This window comes from Vidua macroura, chromosome 1, assembly GCF_024509145.1.
Source record: "Vidua macroura isolate BioBank_ID:100142 chromosome 1, ASM2450914v1, whole genome shotgun sequence".
In the NCBI taxonomy this organism is placed as follows: domain Eukaryota; kingdom Metazoa; phylum Chordata; class Aves; order Passeriformes; family Viduidae; genus Vidua; species Vidua macroura.
Window position 1 is genome coordinate 27,073,890 of NC_071571.1, and position 12,908 is coordinate 27,086,797.

The 12,908-nt window shown below is 34.7% G+C and overlaps 1 protein-coding gene across 5 annotated transcripts in view; it reads left to right on the plus strand.

Moving 5' to 3' along the window:
- The window catches only part of PHF14 (PHD finger protein 14), a 161,115-nt gene that overhangs the window by 93,051 nt on the left and 55,156 nt on the right, over positions 1–12,908 (plus strand). Inside the window, exon 17 of one of the 5 annotated variants that reach the window (XM_053974366.1) lies at positions 3,976–5,276. The exons of the other annotated variants lie outside the window; for them this stretch is intronic. Within the exon in view, the coding sequence (XP_053830341.1) occupies positions 3,976–3,988 (13 nt within the window). The 3' untranslated portion in view covers positions 3,989–5,276. Of the gene's footprint in view, positions 1–3,975; positions 5,277–12,908 lie in introns of those variants that run through there. 5 annotated transcript variants of the gene reach the window in all.

Consider the following 12,908-nt stretch of genomic DNA (forward strand, 5'->3'; position numbering starts at 1 on the left):
TTTCTCTTGTCAAGTCACTGAGTTTTGCCAATGATTAAAGTATCTTGAAATTGCTTCGATAACATCAGGGACCTTGTTGTGACAAGGTCTGTAAATGCAGTCATTTAAAAGAGAAAGCTGGGTTTCATGTAGAGTATTGAGCGTATTGACTGTGTATTATTAATGGATTCTCAAAAGCTTGTATTCACAAAGACAGTACAGAATGAAGGAAAATGACATATCCTATACAAAAGATTAAATAAAATATTGGTGTCATATACGTGAAATGGTTTCAGTTTTCTTCTGAAGTAGTTTGAAAATGTGTTCTTGTTTTGAAGTGGCCATAGAAGTGCTTGGAGAATAGAATTATGTAAATCAAGACAGTCAACATGTTTATGCAGTGACCAGCTCTAAATGTTATTTATGTTACCATGTGATAGTTACTAAGACAAAGCAGGGCTTTTCTGTTCCATTGGTACCTCAGATGCTGTGATCTTTTGTCCTGCAGATAACTGTTTTACAGGCTAATCAGTGTGTATATTAGCAGATATAAATCTGTAACTGTTCAGGAAGCATTTATTAATATTTATAACTTGATCAATACTGAGAAAATTGAAGTAATTAGCAATGTCTAGAATTGCTGCTCATTTCTTTCGGGGTCTGATTTGGGTTTTTTTTCCCCTCTGAAGAGCTCAGTCATCCACTTAATAGAGCTGCTGGGTACAGATTAATTTCTGAGATGAAGTAGCCTGAATTTTAAAAATGCATATTACTTACCATCTTTACCTCATGAAAGTTATTCGCAAATACCCCAAATTCTTCTTTAGTCTTAGCAGACTTAACCTGGTGGGAGAGTCCTAATTTTGCAGAATTGCTAAGGTACACTAAAGCAGCTTCTTGCCTTCAGACCCTTGAATATATACTGATTTTACACTGTGGTTGAAAATGTATTTTTCCTTGTGCCCACTTAGCAGCCAGAAACATTGCCCTTACAACAGCTATTTAACCTGATGAAGGCAAGTATTAAAATGGCTAAAAAAGAACCAGGATCAAAACTGCTGACATAAGCATTAAGTTTGTCTGTGATTTGTAATTTTCTATATCTGTTACACAAATGAGGAGTAAAAACTATTGCAATAACTTGTAGGGTTTCTTGTCCTACAGTCTTTTGAAAAGGAAATCTGCACATAGATTTTAGACACCTGCCCTTGACATAATGTTTACTTAACTGAGGAAACATGATAACCATGTGTGGTTAGGGAGGAGAGAAGTTCTTGTGTTTCTTCCTCTTTGTACCAAAATTTGAAGGAAAGTGCTTTTATAATTACTTTTTGTCCTGGAAGGATGGCTGGGAGAGAACAGCTCTTCTAAAGGACCAAATATGCAATTGAGAACCTTCCTGTTCAAAGCATCTATTATGGCATTATCTGTGATGCTTTTTTCTTTCTTAATATTTGTTGCATCTGCTGGTAAGAGAGGAATGCTGTTCGGTTTTGTTCACTATCCTTTTTTTCACATTGTTGTGCTCATTATATCCTTTTCCTAAGTGAGGCTGTAAATACAAGTTCAGCAATTGCAGACAACTCTGGGTACTTCAGTCAGTAGAAATTTGAGTTCATATACAGGAATGAGGGCAGTTCTTTGGTTGAGGAAGGGCTGGCAGATGGTGTGTAGGGATGGAAGAAGAGCAGAAGGAGAGACTAGAACAGGAGAAATGTCATCAGTGCAGGTGGTCTCAGGGCAGTAGTCAGTTATTAGATGAGTTTGCTGTAAAATTCCAATAATACAATTAACTACAATAATTACAACCTATTGTATTTATACATTCATATTCCTTTGTCTTTTACCAATATTTCACTTGCTAGAACAAAAAAAAAAAAATCTTTCACTTGTTTAAATAAAGCCAGTAGTGATTCCTTAATTAATAATACTTCACACATGAGTGGGGTGAAGATAACCCTAGAACGTGTAAAATAAATGATGTCAAGTTAAATTCTTAATAGAGTAGAAATGGAAAAATTATCCAACCATTTAAAAAAATAATTTCCCTTTAATATATGAGTAAATATTCTAATATCCTTTTAAATTTCTTGATGTGCTGTTACAAATAAAAATGTAATACAAAGACATGTTATCAGAATAACTAGTGCAGGTGTAGGTTACTTACACTTCCTACTTGATGTCTGTGTTCTTACAGCCTTACCTGAAGTGCTACAAAATACTAGGATCTTTTCTCAGTCGTTACAGATTTCCTCTGAGAACCTTGTTTGTACTTCATTACTTTGATTTATGAGTGTATTAAAATTTAACTGATTATTTTATTGGTTCAGCTGTGAAGCTGTTTTTATATATAAAAACATGTTTACATGGACAAAATTTTTATATAAAAATAATTTATAAATAGAAATTTATATAGAACAGTTATATGTAGATACATCTACACATGTGTGTATGCACATATTAACATACTCATTCACTCATTTTGAGAAACCAAAATAAAACCCCTTGTATTTAAAGTATGGATTGCTGTATTCCTGCCCAAATCTTACTAGCCCAGATGGGACAGCCTGTCACATTCTGCTGACCTGACTGAAATGGTACAGTTGTAGCTACTGACATTGCTCTGAGAGGGTAGAGGTGGCACAGAGACCTTCAGTTTATCTTGATTTTTTCTGATGCTACCCTTTAAGCTTCTGCATTTCAGTGTGCACCCATGTCAGCCTCACCTACTGAGGCTGTCAGAACAAAACTAGTTGCACTCAGTAAGGAAAGAGGATTGTAATGAGATGACTATGAAGAGTATTTCTATCTTGCAGCTAAGTTTTTTCCAGTTTTCTTAAAAAGTTCAAAATTACACTAGATTGCAGTTCAAGACACCCAATTTAAAATTTTAATCATGTCTGAAGTAAGAGATGAAGTGAGAATTTGGAGTGGATTTTCATATGTTACTTCTTGCTGTCCCTCTAATTCTGAGACTCAAAATCCTTATACTCAAAACTAAAATTCAGTTGCAAAGAATTTTTGTTTGAACATGTGGCAACAAGATGGCTCCTGTTCATCAGATTGTTACATTTTATCAGTGTGACAGCAGTTTATTTTTTATTTGCAATTCTACTTAAATAAATTTCAAATTAAAAAAAAATAAACAACAAACCACCAGATGTGGTGATGGAGACTTTTTATCGGTCATTCGTTCAAAAAGTATCTGCTCAGCTTAAAGAACACATAGATGTTTGCCTAATGTAAATCTTACAATGCTCTAAGACACATTAATTTGCTGTATGGAAAGTACTTTAAAAAAATTAAATTTATAGAATCAGCACTTTAAAATTGTAATGATTTTTTAAAAAGCGTTCTTGAAAAGTGTGTATGTCATGAGTGTCAAAAGACAGGAAGTATGGGTAGGAAAAGAAAAAGTTGTGAAGGCTTTGGAATTATTGGCTCAAAGACATTTCTGCAGAAGTGACTAAAGCCTTTTGTGTACTGAATTATTACAATGCATTTTGAAAGAAACCCTCCCTTACTTAGTCCTTCCTAAATCCTAAGACTTGTTTTCTTTCAAATGCTATTCTATGAAACAAGCATTTTTTAACATTATAACATAGTGCCGATGTTTGTGCTTGTAGTCAGTCTCATAGCTGCATTTCTGTGGGTTGCAAATCTGAGTAAAATGCTAGTTTCACAATCAAGCTTACTTGTATTAAATTGTTGCTTTCATGATTAAAAAAAAAAGAAAATTATTTTCTTTGTCTTGTGGTGGACTGCCTTTGTCCTTTGAGCTGTATTGAGAAAAAGTTATAAGGATGCTATACTTAACTCCATTTAATGTTTTGACACTTAGAGACTCTTGAAAAATTGGTGTGGGTGTCTAAGTATTTGGATCTGAGCATACACATTGATTAAATTTAGTGTCATGTTAAAATGTTTCATAAGACAGAGGAGAGCTGCTATGATCTTTCAATGTTAATATTTTTTTCTTATCACTTTACTGTGTAGATACCCTTCATGAGACACAACTCTGCCACAACTCATCCTCGGAGGCAATCGTGGAAACCTTTTATAATAGGATTTTTAAATGTGGATAAAGCTCTCAATAGAATACCTAAAGTAAAGGAGAACAGCTACCTTGTCTCAACTATAAGCTTATTATGACAAAACATTGAGTTTGCTTGTCAGGCTTGGATAGAATGTAATTGATTGGTTTGTTATTTGGACTGACAAGGTAGTTAATTTGCCTGCATTTTTTTGCACTATTCAGGAACATTTTGTATGTGCATCGTTGAAAAATCCCGGATAAATGTCTTGTCAGGATTGTCCTATTAAGTAATGTCTCTTTCCCTTGTGCTTCGTTGGCAAATGATGTTATACAATGCTTGGATTCATTGAAGAGTGACAGAAGCCTGTGGGACTTAAATACTGTGTGTTCCTCTATGGTGATACTGAAAGAAATAAGCAACAGTTTGCCATCTGCCTGTCACTCTACTTATTTACAGTTTAATAAGAACATTTCTATATAGAACACTGTGTTGTACATAGACCTTACTGTAAAAAGGATTGTTTCCAAAAAAAAAAATAAATGTTCAGTGATAATGAGATCTGTAAAACACTTGAGACTTACTATTCTGAAGGAATAGATTTGCCATGGAAAAATTGATTTTATGCTTATTAGTATGAATTAATTGTTTCTGACTTCAGACACTCGAGTGAACAGAACTATACCTATCCTTCTTTCTGAAAATATTTTTAAAAATAAGAAAAAATTGAGTATGTGCAGGCATTTGTTTCATTTGGCTTACTTCTCTGGCAGTGTTCAGGACAAGCTTATCTCCTCCCAATACAAACATGAAATTGTTTTGTAAGTTGGGGAAGGAATGAAGAATTGATCACACAGCGTGACAGCTGAGATCTTCGTCTCCGTCCGTATATATCCTGGTAGATGCACACATAGTATTTTGATCTTCAAACGGTACAGATCCAGTTCTTAAATCTACAGTATCAGAGTGTTGACAGCTTCATCGTTTTCATCTTGAACTTGCTCGGAAAAATTCTGCTCAAATGCAATCACACTTGTAACTTTATGACCTATAATCTTTGAATTTCTTAAGATATGGTGGGTTTTGTCATCTATAAAGGCACGTTTCCATTTGAAAGTATTTTTTAAACTTAAAAAATAAATTAAATGCTGTAATAAGTAATAGGAGAATATCGAAATTTATGTGTACTTATCTACAAGTCATATCTTACCAGGGCATTTCATGTTTGAATATTATATTAAATAAAATTAACCTGATGTCTAACACGTCGTTTCATTTTAAAAAGGGGGTGGGAGAATCTCAGAGTTAAGATTTTTGTTGGAACTATCAGAAATGCTTATTACTCTGTTTTGGCAAGTACACACAAGACAGCTTAAAAATAAAGAGATTTGCAGTAGGAAGTAAGACCCTAATGCAGGAATTTGATCTTTAAGGATCCATGAATCCTTTCTAGGAAGAAAAGACCCAAGTTTATTGACCACTTGTGCAGTATTCTGAAAGTAAAAGGTTGTGTCCAAGTGCTGTGTAAGCAAGAGGGGGAAAAAAAAGTTTTCCCATACATCATGCTGAGTTTATTAAAAAAAAAAAAAAAAGAAAAAGTAATGTTTACTGTGATTTATGATCATTTATTAAATAAAAACAATCTAGGTATTGTGGATAGGAGAGAATGATAAATGTGGCTTATCTTGGCTTTAGTAAGATTTTCAAAATACTTCTGTGTGTGACATTCCTTTAAATAAGTTAGGGGTTCTGTTAATTAAGCTGCAATAAAATATGTAGCTGATCAGGAAAGTAAAACAGCTACCATGGACTCACTGTGAAATTATACTCAGCTCACTGGGTTCCAGCCAAGCTCTCCTGGATTCAGTATTACAATATTTTTGTTAATTTTTGCTTTAGGATATTAGGTACTGAAATAAAGTGTTTGGTTACATTTGCAGATGATGACAGTAAGATGTGAGGAAGTACAGTGTTAGAATTTAAAAGAAAATTTTAAGAAAGTATTCAGAAAAGCATGCTGTGCAGAAAGGAAAAGGCAAATCACTGTTGATTGGGTGATTATGATATCAGGAGTGACTTCAGAAAAAAAAAATCATGGGGGACTCTGGATCACAGATCACAGCACATTGATCAAACTCATCAAACCTGATAGAGACAGAGAGAGGTGTTGCATTTAACAGATTGAAGTACTCCTGAATACTCAGAAGACCAATATGTCACCCTTTGAAAAGTCTCAGCCAGCATATCCTGACCACTTTGGTAAACAGAGAAGGTCCAAAGCAAACTGAACTGGATGATAAGAAGACCACAGGAGACATGAATAAAAATAGCTTAAAATAGTAATATTTCTTTAATTTAGTGAAGGTGGGAAATCTGTTTAAAAAGCCTAAATTAATATAAAAATTATAAAGAAGTAAGTTGCTACAAAGAAGGGAAAAAAAAATGTTCTTCAAAGTTGATCAGACCAAAAATAAGCTACATTTTATCAAAATTATTTAGCCAATAGAAAGGTTTTTTTTTCTAATAATAAGAATACTTGTACTAGAGGTGTTTGTTAGGGAACGTCTGTAATCTCTGCCATTGGAGGATTTTAATGACAGCCTAATGTGTGTTAAATACTGTTTAAAGTGTTGTTGATATTTTCCTGGGCATGCTTGAAAACCTAAGTTGAATTCCTGCTTTATTTTTTATGTTTTTCCCCAGTACAACTTCCTTGTAGAATTTTGTTCTCCCTTTTCTCTCTCTCTCTCCTCCATAGCATTAGGTTGAAAGCCAGATGCTAGCACTTGATGTTTCACCTTTTGAAAGATGTTTGATGGCAATATTTAGAACTGTAATGGACTTTCCTAGTGGTTCATAAACAGTACACCATTCAGTAGGGTTAATAGTCTGAACACCTGAGAGTGGCACTAAGATGCAAATTACTAGAATATAGCAAATGCAGCATTTGGTAATACTTTCTTAAATTTTACACATTTCAGTTTGTCAAAGGACTTTTGCAGTGTCTGTAATTGGTGTAGCATTACTTTAATGCATTGTCTATTTATTGTCTTTGAGTCATTGTCTTCATAGAAATTCTTTGTTTAAACATTAAAATGCTGTAAATAGAAGTTCTATACAGTAGCTGTACATTAACAAAAGCAAGCACATTTGAAGTAGTGTTCATATCATTATATTCCACTTATATATGTTGGCCATTAATGAATTTTACAAACTAATTTCACAAAGCCATGTGTTCAGTAGTTTTGCAGTACTGAGAGAGAGAAGAGTTAATTTCCTGCTGGAAGAAAGCTGTTCACATACAGGCATAGTAAATAAAGTTTATTTTTAGCATTCTTAGAATTAATTTTGTATATGCAAACTTAAGTTTAATAAACCAAATTATTTGTGGACTATTCAGAAAAAATCTTGGTTACATTAGAATGCTATACAACGATAGCCCTTTCAGATTCTTCCTTACCCATGAATAATCAGTGTTAGGTTTTTGGATATAAGGGGGGTGTTTGATTTAGTATTAAAATAATTATTTTAATCAGTTAAATGAGTTAGGCGGTAGTTTTGGATTTAACATAATAAATATAGCTACACAGATGTCTGCTAGATTAATGCTTGTTTTCTTTTGCTGTTTTGTGGTATAATTGATAAATGCTATTTGTTTTTATTAATGCCCTTGAGATTGGGCAGAAATTTAAGTAAACAGGAGATCAGACAATTTCCCATATCCAAAAGCACTTAGATACCTTATCATGAAACTACTCCTAGCCGATCGGTAAGCTCATCACGCTCTGTCAGGCTGTGTCCATCTTGCCATACATGGTCTTCATCAGCAGTAGGTAGATATAAAAAAAAAAATACAATAATCATCCCTTATCTGGTATAATCTCTCACCTTTCACAATAGCTATGGCCTCTCTCTTCCAGCCATAACAGAAGAGAGTGATAGTCTACTCTGTCATCTTCCATTATAAACTATGTAAATAAGAGATCTCCTTTTGTGTACTTGCATTGTACCTGGCATAATAGAAATTGCAAAATTGCTTTATTACTTAGTGTAACACCATAGCATTATCCTTCCCAGAAAATAGTATTTCATTTACCTAAATCAAAATTATGAAAATTTTGAAAATATTAGAATCCAGAAAGATGTAGGTTGCCGAAGTCTCTGAAGGACATCTGTTACAGCCACCCACTCAATGCAGGACTGACTGCAAAGATAGATCTAACTTTGAAATTGGGTGAAGTTCCTTACAGTTTAATGTGGGTGAACTTTTAGCATCTGTGAAGATAGAGAGCCTTTCAGGATAATAAGTACCTGTGTACCTGTATGAAGAGATATACTTGGACTATATCCTGGTTTTCTAATCAACAATTTATGCATATGCAGTCACGTAAGAACTTTACTGCAGAAATATGTCACACTCCTTGTAGTAAAGTCATCTAAAGCTTGACTGGCCCATGTGAGAAGACTTCTTAAAACTGTTCTGTAGACCAGAAACAGCAAGATGACCACCAATGTTTAGTTGTTAGGCCATTTGTAGGCAAGGGAAAAAGTGTAGCAATCAGGAAGAGGAAAATCAAAAATTCTTCCATTTTATACCTAATAGGGTTTTGCTATTTTGTCAATTTTTTGTCTAAAGACAAAGGAGTTGATAAGGATCTAGATCTTATATTTCAGAAAATATAGTACTGCATCACTTATGGTTTATGTTTGACTGTGACATACCACAGCAAAATGAAAGTAAGTTGTTTTGGAATTAATTGGGCAGAATCGAAGAGTTTTGGTATAGAATGGTAGGGTAAGATACAAAGTCATGCTTTTGCTTATTTTCACTTTGTTCCAAGAAATGTCATAAGCAAAATATGAGTGTTATCCACATATTCTATAATGAAAAGATGCTACAGTTTTGGGCTCCTCACTCAGTAACTAGAATAAATGTACTTTTTGGACAGCATTAATAACAGTGCACTAAATAGAGGGCTATACATTTATTTCACCATTAGATCTTGAATTTTACTGTTTAAATAAGGGCACAGGAAAGTGCCTTCTTTGACGTGACATGTAAAGTTGATGCTGCAACCCACCACACTGTTCATTCCTGTCATCCAGAATTTATCACTCCTGTGGTCTGGTTGCAGTAGAGTGTCACAGGAGCACTCCTCAGCTGCTCCAGGCTGAAGTCATTAATTTTGTTTCTAGAGTTTGAATTCACTTGAGCTACATTGATTTACTCTGGTTTTTTTGGAATGCTTATGTGCTCCTTCCTGTTGTGTATCATACAGCTGCTAATAAGAAACCAAGTGTTGCCAGTGACTTAAATGGTCATGGCTGGTTTTAAGTTGCTCATCTGAAATCAAGAATGCGCTGCAATTTAAAATGAACCCCAAGTCATGTCTCTGTCTGTTTGCAGCTCTGGAGTGACTCAGCACTTGGACACTGAGGGATTAAAGGGTAGAGAGATCAGTGTCTGAGAAGAAACGGCTGTTCCTCAGATGTGTCTTCCTAAGGTGTTATGAGCCTTTAGTCAGAAATGGGGTCCAAAACAAGCCAGCAAAGGATGATGCTTATCAGTAGTTAAATCTATGCAGGTGCTGGAGTAGCCATTATGTTATATGCCTTCAGCAAGTGGGTGCGTGTACACACATCCCACTGCACTTCCCTTTGAGTTTAAAATTCTGGATTAGCTTCCTTCTCATTTTTTTCTGACTAATTCTGAGTTTGTCAGAGTAAGGCTTATATGACAAATTCTCTACTTTTAATGGTGAGATATGTATCAAGGTTTTATATCTTTTTTTTCCATTAAAGTAAATCTTTCCAAGCTGTTGTGACAAATTGGGAGCAGTATATTTATCTTGCAATTTTGTATTTTGCTCGCCATGGTACCTTTTGGCACGACACTGCAGGCGGTGTGCAATGATGCGTACATAAGTGAGATTTTTCTGTAGTCTCTGAAGCATATTTGGAAAGTTGTATTTAAAGATTAGCTTATTAATGTTGTGTTTCAGGGACATGTAGGTAATTACTTTTACAGCTATAGATGGGTGATGCTGTCTCGTGAATGCAAAATAGGTTTCTTCGCTCTGGCTGAATCAGCTCTTCGTGGTTTTCAATGATATTAACCAGTGACTTACAAATGTGCCAGTGACAGGCGGGTTTTGCGTTCACTACTCCTCTGTAAAAGCACAGGTCTTTTTCCCCAGTGCTTGCGGGAAGACTTCTGCAGGCCAACTGATAAGACACCCTCCTGTGCAGGTAGATGCAATGTAATGAAAATGGATGTGTGTGCTGAGCTTTGTAAATAAAATGAGATTGACCCCAGCCATTATCTCATTTATCTCATTTACATTGTAAAATCAGTATCTGCACTATTGATTAGAGCATAATTAGTTAATTATGAACACGATAGGGCTTGAGCACAGCCAGCTGTACTGCTAAAAAAACTAATAAAAACAATCCAAGGACAAGAGCAGATGGAGATCACTCTATTAAAGAACAAAGTAAAAGTATTTCAGGTATGGAAATGCCTAATCAAGCTTTCTTGCTGTGAAGATGTAGCTGACCATTCTATACTTCTATAAGTAAAAAATGTTTGTTTGGGGGTTTTTAAACTTTTTTTATCATAACTGCTTCAGAATTCACCTTTCTTCTTCACACTCCATTTTCCCCATATTTAGTGGGCATGTATCTATCCTCGTTAATTGCTGGAATGAGGAACACAGTGATTTTTAATTTTGATGCATAAAGTAATTTCAGACTTGTTATAACAGTGATAGTAAGCAATTACCTGTCAGCTAGAGGTAATTTAGGAGGTTAGGTTAGCTTGTCTATGTGTGGAGCTCTGCTTTTATTTCCACAAAGTTTTCACTACAGCAGCTAATGAGGGTGCTGAAGATGGCCCACCATTTAATGGCTTTTGTAAATCATATGCTTCACCATAAAAATAGTTGTCCACAAATAGCAGGAAGATACTTGCTAGTTTAAGTTTGAACATGTGACCTTGAATGCACAAGGGTAAAAATTTCAACAGCCTGTAATATGGAGGAAGTGGCTTCTTTCCCTTGGCCCCCTCCCTATCCGAACAGTTCTGTTTGTGCTATTAAGCCGTCTTCAGGATGGGAGCAGATGATACTTGTAAATGATGGTGCCACATGACTCCTTCGCTCTGTAAATGCCCGGAATGTGATGGGTCTGTGAGTGCATTTACTGACAGCCTGCGAGACTGGCAGCATGACATCTTTTGTGACCCAACAATTTCATTCTCTATAACTAAGTCAAAAATATGCTGTATTTTGTGTCACTTTCTCATTTTCTGAATGTGACAGTGGGATTTCTATCATTTTTATGTTGCTAGACAAAAGAACACAGCTAATAGTATACACTTGAGGGATTAATCTTGTTTTATTATTGCCATTTTAACTTAGGTGCAATGTTAGCTTTTGAAATTAGGAATTAAGAATGCCAATTTTTTTTCACTGTGATGTGTGTAAACTTCACATTTTGTCCCCAATCAGTCTCAGCAATGATTGCCAGACAGCTAGAGCATCATCTTTAACCAAGGTACAGTGATATTCATCCATTTTCCTAGCATCATGCACTGGGAACTTCAGAATCAGTGTATTTCTGTTTTCCAATATGGAATTCATATTCCAGTAAAAAGCAGTAAGAAGCAAGCATTTAAAAATATTTGGTATACTTACTCTTTTATCACCATGCAGCTTTTTATGTTTTGATATCTGAAAATACTTATTTGCATTTCCTCAGCTGTGCAGACGAGGATAGAAGTTATTAGTATCTGAATACTTTCATATAGATATTTTTAACTCATTCTAGGAAAATGCAAATTTTCTTCTACCAAACTAAACAGTCTGAAGTGATAGAAGTTGATGACAATAAATATTAAAAACATTGCGCTTTAGAATGGTGCCTCGAGATCCATATTTAATTTCACAATGTCGTGGTTATTTCAACCCCGCTTTGCGAATTCCCTCAGCATACTCTGAGGAAACATGGCTGGAAGTGCACTCAGGAAGTGCCACATTCTAGATAAAAAATAGTAAAAATGTAAGAGATGCCAAAGTGTAATTTTAAAGAGGAAATATTTTCTTTTGAACATAGAAACATATAAAGCAATAATTAAAAAAAAAAAAGAAAAATCTAAATTGATGCTGTTTAAATAATATTTAGATTTTAGGATTAAACTCTGAAAATACTCTAAGTCAGTCAAAATAGTATGTTTCTTTATTTTCAGTTACTTAAGAGGATCCTTAAGTTTACATTAAGGGAGTTCTGATAAGCACTGCTCAAGTGCAAGCCCTTACATGCATAAGATTCCAGATATAGAAATAAGTTAGTAAAAATATACTCCTTTACAGATGAGAACACTGAGGTTCAGAGGAGGCTTCATCTTTCGCTGAAGGTCACATACACTGTTGGGATTTAGGAGTGTGACCAATCCCATCTCCCATTCTCAACCTTTTTATTATTTTAATACACCTTTCACAGGAAATAAAACTACATGTATTCCTGATTTTAAGTTATATATTTCAACATTAATACTCTTCTGTCTTTAAAAACCGAGGGTGGTTTTCTATTTGAAGTGTTAGAGTTGGAGTGTTGGAGTTAGATTGCGTCACCGCTAAGCAATCCTAAGGATATATATTGCAATATGGCATATCTCATTTTCAAAACAGTATCAAAACCGTGTCAGTCCAGTGTTGAATCCTGTGGATAGTCAGATTATTGTTTTTAATTTCTATTTAGCAGGAAACAGCCAGTGCTCGTGTGTTACCTGTGACTTCTAGCAAGCACAGCCTTGGCAGCGAGGACAAAAGTATTCACTGAAATTAAACAATCATAATTGAAAACAGTTACTTGTTTTTATTGGGAGAATAATCCTTG